This window comes from Chaetura pelagica, unplaced genomic scaffold, assembly GCF_000747805.2.
Source record: "Chaetura pelagica isolate M959 unplaced genomic scaffold, ChaPel_1.0 C11819976, whole genome shotgun sequence".
Taxonomy (NCBI): Eukaryota; Metazoa; Chordata; class Aves; order Apodiformes; family Apodidae; genus Chaetura; species Chaetura pelagica.
This window is the reverse complement of record NW_009970710.1, coordinates 1-8,931: the sequence shown is the minus strand read 5'-3', so window position 1 is coordinate 8,931 and position 8,931 is coordinate 1. Positions and strand designations below refer to the sequence as shown.

The following is an 8,931-nucleotide window of genomic DNA, read 5'->3' as shown; positions in this document are numbered from 1 at the left end:
AAAGAGGGTCCCCTGCCCCTAAAACACTGTGCACTCCTGTCTCATCTTCTGTGTACCTCCCCCCCAGTCCCCAAAGAGCAGTTATCTCCACTCATCAAAGTTGTGAGAGTAAACGTCATTTTTTCACACTCCAGATTTGTACCTGTCAGCAACTGCTCCAGGGAAGCACATTCGGTGATTCTCATCCACTAGAAAATTGCTCTTCAAAATAAACCTCTCCTGGTCCTTGTGAGCACGGATCACACTGCTCCCTTGGTAAGTTTCTGAAATGTGGGAGTAGATGGGTGACCTGCTGGCAGCCTCTATGCGTCTCAGCTGGCAGGAGGTGATGACGTAGAAGTGCTGGTACAAAGGGAAATGGAAAGGGAAGTGATTAGAGTTGATACCTCTGTGGAGATGCTCCACAGAAGTCTGGGAAGCCCCCAAGGTGTGCAATACTGTGTGCTATCCTAGTGTTACAAAACCTAATGTGCAGGTAGGAGATGCCCTTAAAAGTGAGGTAGCATTTTTGCCTGTGCCATGTCCTGTCTTTATTAAGAATAACCTTGTAGTTAGTTAATGCAAAGAAGCCAAGGTAATCTGAACTCAGAAGGCTCTCATCTCACTCCTACTTTCTCCTGTAGACCAGCCCTTTGCCTGATGGAGAACACTCATACTTGCTCTTCCCTCATGTTCAGTCTTAGCTGGCAAAACACTGGACATTCCATAGAGCTGAATTATTTACATGGATATATTAAAAAGCAGTGTAGGAATTCTGAAGGAAAGGGAAAATGGTTTTGGTCTTAATATGATTGCATTTACATTAATGGAGACAAGAAATATGCTCTAGGTGGGATTTGATCTGGACGTCAGAAAAGCATGATGTGACATTACTGTTGTTCGGAGGCCATTTGAGATGATAAAGTGAATTTCTACATGTTTCCACTCCTAAGAAGTGGATCCTTTCTGCAGGGACACAGCTGTGCTCCTTCAGCCTCTCCTGTCTATCTGTGTAAGCTCCTACCTGAAATGCAGCATAAAGAACAGTCAAAGGCACTATGGCGATTGCTGCCTTTGGTGTAGCCACTATAATCACAATGTAGATTTCCAGCAAGTTGAAGAAGAATCCCAGCAAAGACTTCAGCTTGTCAGGGATGACAGAATCAATAGCATCCATTTCTCTGGAGAAGTGGTTCAGCAAGTTTCCAATGGGGGTTTGCTCAAAGAAGACCATTGGGGATCTAGTAACGTTCTTCAGCAACTGCAGAAACAGGTTGTGGGAGGCTAACACACCACCTAGAAGGACTGCTGCTATGGAGGCAAATCTGCACAGGGCTGTAAAATAAAAAATAACTATTATTAGGGCTGAACAAACTCACCTTGGAGTTCCTTTTTGTGAGATCATGACTGTTAGTGCTCTGAATCCTAGCAAAAGGAGCTGAATTGCTCTTTGGTAGCAATTAAGCCAGGTCTCAGAGCTGCAGGGTAAACTACCCCTTTCTGTAGGGTAGTTATAGAGGGGTGGAGGACTTTCTGAGCAAGCTTGATGTGGGCTTCAGATTCAGAAACTTAAACATGCAGGACAAATTATTTTTTCTTCACAAAATGAGCTTGACTGGAATTACTTTGAATACTCAAAGCCTTAGGTTTCCTCCCTATGGGTTCACTTTTAGCACAAAAGGGTACCCAAACCTTCCCACTCCTCCCAACTTGTTCAAGTTTCTCAAAATTTTTTGTCACTTAGGCTGAGATTTTTCCAGATTTTATTTTTCCTAAAACAAATTATTAGGTTTTTTTAGACAGTGACCAAAATATTTGTGGCCATTTTAAAAATTCCTTTTTCACTGTCTTTATACTCAAAAGACCTAAGCTAAGATATAATTCGGCATGAAGAAGAGCCACCACTTGGATATAACTAATTTATATTGGAGGAATGGAAAGGGATAAGGGGAAGCAAGATGTGCAGAAGATGCTGGATACAAGAGGGCAGGATAGAAAAATAAGGATGTTGTGGTTCTTTCATTGCTGAATGTTTTGGGGCTCGTGTCATTTAGTTTCACCAGGAGTCAGAGGAAGACACTATTCATTATGGTCTGGTGAAAGGCACAAAAGAACACTTCAAGCATACTGTGAGGTAGAATTTCAGGCAGTAACACTGGAAATATTGTTCAGATCCCTTAGAAATCTTCTCTGCATCACAGCATGTAACTTTAGTTCCCATGCCAACCCTCTAGTGCTGGTGCCAAGAGCTCATGGGTATGCACTTGTTTATATTCTGAGAAAACATCCTGGATATGGGAAAGAAAGATGGAAATACAGAGGAGAATTAGGTGAGCAAGTTAAACGAACCTTGAATTATTCCTAGTGCACCAAAAACCCCAGCTCTTAGCTCTGTGTACTCTTGTGTCCCATTGTGAACAGGATCGTCTGTCCACATGCTGAGCCAGTAGCCACGAGAAAATGACACAGCTTGCTGGCATGTGAACATCAGGATGATGTACGCGCACAGTGGTAAGCCCATTGCCCTCAGGTAGGCTGCATAAATCCAGGTATTGATCTAGAGTGAAACAGTTGGGGAAAAATTGGAGAGGCTGGGAGGATCAAACTGGTTAGCAAGGAAAGGCAGTTCTGAAACAAGAAATGACAACTTATGGCATATCTACTCAATTATATGTCACAGCCAGAGCAACCATGTTAATTCTTTTTTTTGTTGTCCTCATGGATAAATAATGAAGTAATACTTCTATAAATCCATTGTATTAATGAGTGATTACTATCAACTAATGAATGGTACTGCAATAGGCTTGTGTTACTGCTGGATAGCATGAAAGGCTTTCCTTATGCCAGGCAGTGGTTTTCATTTCTTCTTGGTATGAGGAAGAACTATTGTGTATCCCACTGACTGCTTGTGTGAGTAACTGCTGATGGGCAGAGGTGAGGAGATCCTGCTCCAGCTGATACTGTGCTTATTCAGGAAAAGAGCTGCCTCCTTTGGGGTATCTGACTTCTTATTCCTATCTCTTCTCAGTACCAGTGTGTAGCTTGAACTGCTTGTTACCTCCCAATGTTTTGTTCCTGCTACAGTGTGCCATGAATACACACCTCATCTACGCCGGACCCCTCTGAACTGGAAGCCCACACCTGCTTCTTTCCTTTCACAGCACTGTCCGTGCCTCAGCTTTTTGAGGTGTTTCCCATGGGCAAGATGAGAACAGTGATATGCCTTTTTGCCCCTTCCCACCAACCTCAAGAGTTTGTAGACAAACTCAAGATTACAAGTCCCTTGTAATCTTATCTTTTTCTGTCCCTTGCCACCACCTCGTCCTGATTGCCTTGGTGTGCTTTTCCCATTCAGGTAACTCTTGAATCAGGATCTCTCTCCTCAAGTAGTCATAATTTTTCCTATCCCTCCTCTCATCTCCATAATGTTCTCTCTGCAATGTACATGCATTATTCCCATTTTGGAACCTGTGCTTAGATCAGGGCATTAAGGGAGACACAGTTTGCATAGAAGGTGCTATGTAAAATATTCCTGAAATGCCTTTGTCTCGATCATATGGCAAACTCATACAGCTCAGCTGCCTAACCTGGAGGGGCACAGGTTTCACTCGGACAGTGAGCTGACCCCCCTGCCCACCAGCAGGTCACTAACAAACCCCAGTATGTGCCTACCTTCACAGAAAGATATAGTGCTTACCCTGCCATACTGAGTGTGCTCTTCCTTGGTTAATCTTCCTTTGCTGGCTGCAGCAGTGGTACAGTCTTGACTTAGAGGAATGGTCTCCTTTCCCGTAGCTGAAGATTTGACTGAACTGCCTCTTCATAAAGAAAAAAATCCTTTCAACTTTTAGCCAAGGCAGTGAGTTTTTAAAGCTGGATCTCCATACCAATCTACCTCCATATTCATGCCTATTTTGAGGGCTGCAGTTTTTAAGGTCCTCCAGAGTGACCCAACCATTGGCCATATTTATTACAGGGACTGCACTTTGTCAAGCTATTAACAAACAGAGGCCTTATGCATTTATTAGCTGTGGTTTGCTTGAAATGAAGTCAGACCTTACAGCTGCACTGGGCAGTGAATATTAAGCAAGTGTATCAGAATGTATGTGAGCTCTGGAACAAATTCTGACCCCTTGTGAAATACGGAGGAAATGTTAGTCAACCTCCACATTCAAAAGCAGCTTTCTTCCTATTCTTGAATTTTGTTTTTTTGCTCTTAACTACTGATTTACAGATCACTGGCAAACCTGTGTCATACTCAGAGCCTCCATGTAGGCTTGTATGGGCTTTGGTGCGAGCTCTTCAGTGTCTGAGACAGCTTTTAGCTTACCTGAAGGGCTTCTTCTGTGATGGACTGTTTCTACAGGTAGTGATGCCTTTGGTGCCTCCTGTAGATGTGACAGAAATGCATTTTTTTAATCTAAATGCTTTAGAATCCTGTTTTGTCCTGTATGGCCTTTGAGAGACTAGTAATATGGAGGAAAGATAAATTACAAAGAATTTCTAAGGGTAGAAATATCAAGGTAGGGCTTGAAGAATAGCACATGTAGTGGATAATTCTGTTTACTGAATTATTGTTGGTTTACCCTAAGATAGAACTGTTCAATCAAGAACCAATTTTGAGATGACGAGTCAGCTAATTTGACAGGCATATTTTTCCCCACACAGTGACAGTTTACTGTGATTGGATCTCAGCTTTAAAGGTCCATAATAAAACAAATATAAGACTGGTTTTTTCAGTTCTATTCTCCTTTTTCCTCTTCCCAACTATGAACAGCAGCACTCCCCCTTCCAGTTCTTTAATATTAATAATTTTAAGAAAACAACAGACTGATGGATTTAGGAACAATGGTTCCAACTCATTTGTGTTACCTGGAAAACCAGAGTCTGCCTTCTCTTCTGCAGCAATGTGTGAATGGAGAAATTCTGCAAAGGCCCCATTTCTCTGTAGAAGTTCTTGGTAGGAACCAATTTCTGAGATTGTTCCATCCACCAGAAAAACAATGTTGTCCACTTGAGGCAAAATGTTAATTGTGTGAGTCACCAGCACACGAGTCTGCTTGAACAAAGAGGGAACAGTCACAATTGTTCTGTTGTTTCCCTGCTCACTCAAGCTGTTGCAGTCAGCTTTCTTCTGAGGAAAGACGTACCCAGTGTGAGTTGTGATTTTTACTAACTTGGAGATATTTTTGTGTTTTATTGCTGTAACTTCTGATTCTCTCTTTGGTGAAGTTTATCTTTGCAGCACAGCTTTGTGCCCATTTTGAAAGTGCAGAACTCGGGAGTGGAGGGGTGAGTCCACTCCTGTCATGTCACACGCAACTTGAAAGAATGAGGATGGGAACTGAAGCTTGAAATCTCAGGCTAGAGCCCTGTGTGGAGAAGGACCTTTTGCTGGGCCCACTGATGAGTTCCATGTTTCTAATTGTCCTCAGGCTGAAGCTGTTCAGTAGAATTATGTTAACTGAAGAGTTTGTCACATTTATTGTCCCTGATACCAGTATTTCACAATGAAGTTCATGCCTGAAAACTTCATCAACCTGAATGTAGTTACAGTGCAGCTCCTTTTCATCTAAATTGCTGGGCATATTTGCACAGATAGGTACATGTTGGAAAGGACCTAAGAAACGTACTTTTTCCCTTGATAACAGATTGTCATCTGTTTCTAATATATAATCAAGCCCTTTGAGTACTGCTTAAGCTTGATACTTGCTTTCTTTGTATTTCTATGTTTTAATAAAATAATTACATTCTGATACTTGCAAGCAATCTACACATGAAGATAAAGATATCTGTAATCAAATATGTCTGTTTTAATTGGACTTTCTAATGAAAGAAATTACCTCTTTTCCTTCCACAATATGAAACTGAATCAAGTATTTGTAAGCGCTTTATACCACAAAACAAACAGAGCTGGCCTAGCACCCTATCTCATGTAACCACGTTTCTTTTCCAGACTGCCTGATAGCAGAGAAATACCAAGGAACAACAAAATACAACCAGTACAAAAAAAGAAACAAAATAGAAATGTTTAAGATGGATTTTATGAATGAAGTTTAAGTGATGAACACTTGGGTGGTGAGGCCTCTAAAGGAGTCACTGAACTATTCCAAAGTGATGGAATTAGACATGCTAAGAAGGAATCAGACAGTTCTACCTAACTATAATATAAGTAAATCTCAAAAAGGGAGAAGGGTAATGTCGATGGAAGACCAAAGAACTATGAACTTGCTCTGGAAGTAAGACTGGAAGTAGGCATGTGGTTTGCATGAGCGTAAGGACAGTCTTTAGGAGAATCTAACCTTTCAGTCTTTCTCAACCTAGATGCAATTCACTGCAGGACTTCATGTGCTGCATGGACTGCAGAGGTTGCCCAGCTACCCCTGTTGTTAAACAGTAGCACCTGCTGCCACTAGTATAAAAGAATTTGGGAGCTTTTGATGAAGAGAATAACCCATCTTACTGGAAAAACTTCAGAGGCCCTAACAATTAGATACATTTTGCAGTCTTTTACATTTCAGGACTTAGAATGCACCTTGTCCTTCAGCAAGCCATTGGGTCCAAGGACATGTTCAAATATTTGCTGTCCAACATGGGCATCGATGGCTGAGAGGGGGTCATCTAGAAGGTAAATTGAAGCCTTCTGGTACACAGCACGAGCAAGGTTCACTCTTTGCTTCTGCCCTCCAGATATGTTTATTCCCTGTAAAAAATAAATTCACGCTGTTTGTTCCAATGCTAGTGCATATTTCCCAACTGTTGGCCCCATTTTTACATGGAGGTTTTAGGACTTTGTTATTTTTTAAAATTATTTTAGGACTTAATATTTTTTTTAAATTGGTGCTTCTGTCTCCTTCTGTGGTCTCCCTGCCTCCCTCCAAGTAGGGCTCTTGAGATGCAGAGGCAGGTTGCCAGAGTTGTCACTACTCATTGACAAGTTGGCCAAAATATAAACCTAAGCCAGTACCTTCTCTCCTATTTCACTCTTCTGCCCTGCAGGGAAGCTCTCCAAATCAGGTTGCAGTGCACAAGCATCTATCACTCCATTGAACCATATCTCATCCATCTCTCTCCCAAAGAGAATATTATCTTCCACTGAAGCATTTTGTATCCAAGCTTGCTGGGGGACATAAGCTGTAGTGCCCTATAAAAAGGGAGGTAGAAGAATGTTAATAATCTCTTCCATAAGCTCAGCTTGACACTGTGGAAACTCATCTTTGAAGAAGAACTCTCCTAGTTAGCTTTACAGAAGTCTGTAATGATCACCATTGATGGGTCTCAACATTACAAAGTAAGAGTCTGCACTTCCATTATCTTGTAGAGAAGAAAACAAGTGCAAGTACATGACAGGATTTCCCACAATGCCACTTCAGCTCATTGTCAGAGTGGGAACTGGAACTGGATCTTTGAAGTCCTGCTTCAGTTCCCATTCCCAAGAGCCAGACTCACCTGAGAAGTCTTAAGCACCTTCAGATAATTAAATGCAGTTTGCTACATGCAGCCTTTGTTAGAATTCAGCAGTAAATGGGTTTTCATCAAGGACCTGATGTCTTGGTTAATATCTTACTGTTCCTGAAGACAGCCTAAGTAGAAGCAAACACTCAGGGAAATTCACCTTCATGGTCACACAGCCGTCTATCTTCTCCAGCTCACCAAGTAATGCTGACAGCAAGGAGGACTTCCCAGCACCCACCTGGCCAACTACAGCAAGCAAGGAGCCTTGGGGCACAGTAAGATCTATCCTATGGAGAAAAGATAGGTCACTTACCACCTTTAAGATACACCTTCTGAAAAGAAAATGACCAAAGTTCTTCCTGTTGACTTGTATCAATACCACCAACTTAAGCCCCCTAATTTCATGCTTGAGGCCTCTGCACAGGATCAGTATTCCTGTCATGCCGACATTTTGCAGCAGAACAGGAGTCATCACTTAAAAAACACGTCCACCACATCCCTATCTGTGTTGTAAACACAGAGCCAAGACCCACGTTCCTATTTTGGAGATAGTTTAGCCCAAAGCACCTGGATAAAAAGCATTCCTAAACATAAAACTTTTCAACTCTGTTTCTTCTCTAAAACCACAATGTCTTTTGAAATAAGCAGGTAGTGAAGTCATACCTGCAGACTATAATTTCTACTTTTTTTTTTTACTTAAATTTCTGTAACTTCTCATTTGGACAAGAAAATTGTGTAAAGAAAGCAGTCTCCATGTATTAAGGTAATGTCAAGATACAGGCACCTTCCCATTTATGTGCATAAAGGCATAGAGGCAAGATCACGTTTTGTCTGGCTTCATAATTTCCAGAATTCAAGGTTAAATATGAAGCAAACTTGGAAGCCTCTAGATATTCCACACTGGTCTCTGGCCCTGAGAAATTAGTTCATTCAGTACCCACCCTGACCTACAGAATTGAGATGACTTAAGAGCAAGTCAGTACCTTCTGAGACAAGGAGAAGTTTCTTTGCTCCAGCAAAAAGTCCCATTTTTTATGGTGATACTTGCCTGTACTAAAATATGAGGAGAAATAAAATGCTTATAAATTCAAAGATAAGTACAGAAACATCCCTATTTATGTGACTTTCTGTTTTGGTGTGTATTTATATCACATAAAATGAACCTTAAGTATGAGAAGACTTTTAAGTGCCAAATGAGTTTTCATAATTAGAAATAAACAGGCCTGAGAGTAATAAAGTGACAGTAAGGAGCAAGCATTTGTCTCTTGAGTACAGCAGGCACCCTAAGAGTGGAACACTGGAAGCTACCCCTCTTGCATGACAACAATTCTAACACTAAAAGCTCACCACAGTCAGAAGTGTTTCTGCTTGAGCTCTTGGGAGTCAGTTCTTCCAGATTCAGAAAAGCAGCTAGGCGGTTTAAAGAAACTTTGGCCTGAAATGAAGAAGCACACAAAAGAGTAAGATTTAAAATAGAAAAGAAACTAAAACCCAGAG

At 41.3% G+C, this 8,931-nt stretch overlaps 1 protein-coding gene across 1 annotated transcript; it reads right to left on the bottom strand.

Moving 5' to 3' along the window:
- Nucleotides 1-142: 142 nt before the first annotated feature.
- Nucleotides 143-8,869, bottom strand: LOC104396172 (multidrug resistance-associated protein 6-like; the record flags this gene model as incomplete). Its single annotated transcript, XM_010005989.1, has 11 exons — nucleotides 143-342; nucleotides 1,004-1,314; nucleotides 2,329-2,536; nucleotides 3,677-3,797; nucleotides 4,310-4,367; nucleotides 4,852-5,035; nucleotides 6,515-6,682; nucleotides 6,947-7,123; nucleotides 7,595-7,721; nucleotides 8,418-8,487; nucleotides 8,782-8,869. Coding segments are annotated over 11 exons (1,712 nt in total), but the record flags the coding sequence as incomplete, so codon positions are not given.
- Nucleotides 8,870-8,931: the final 62 nt, after the last annotated feature.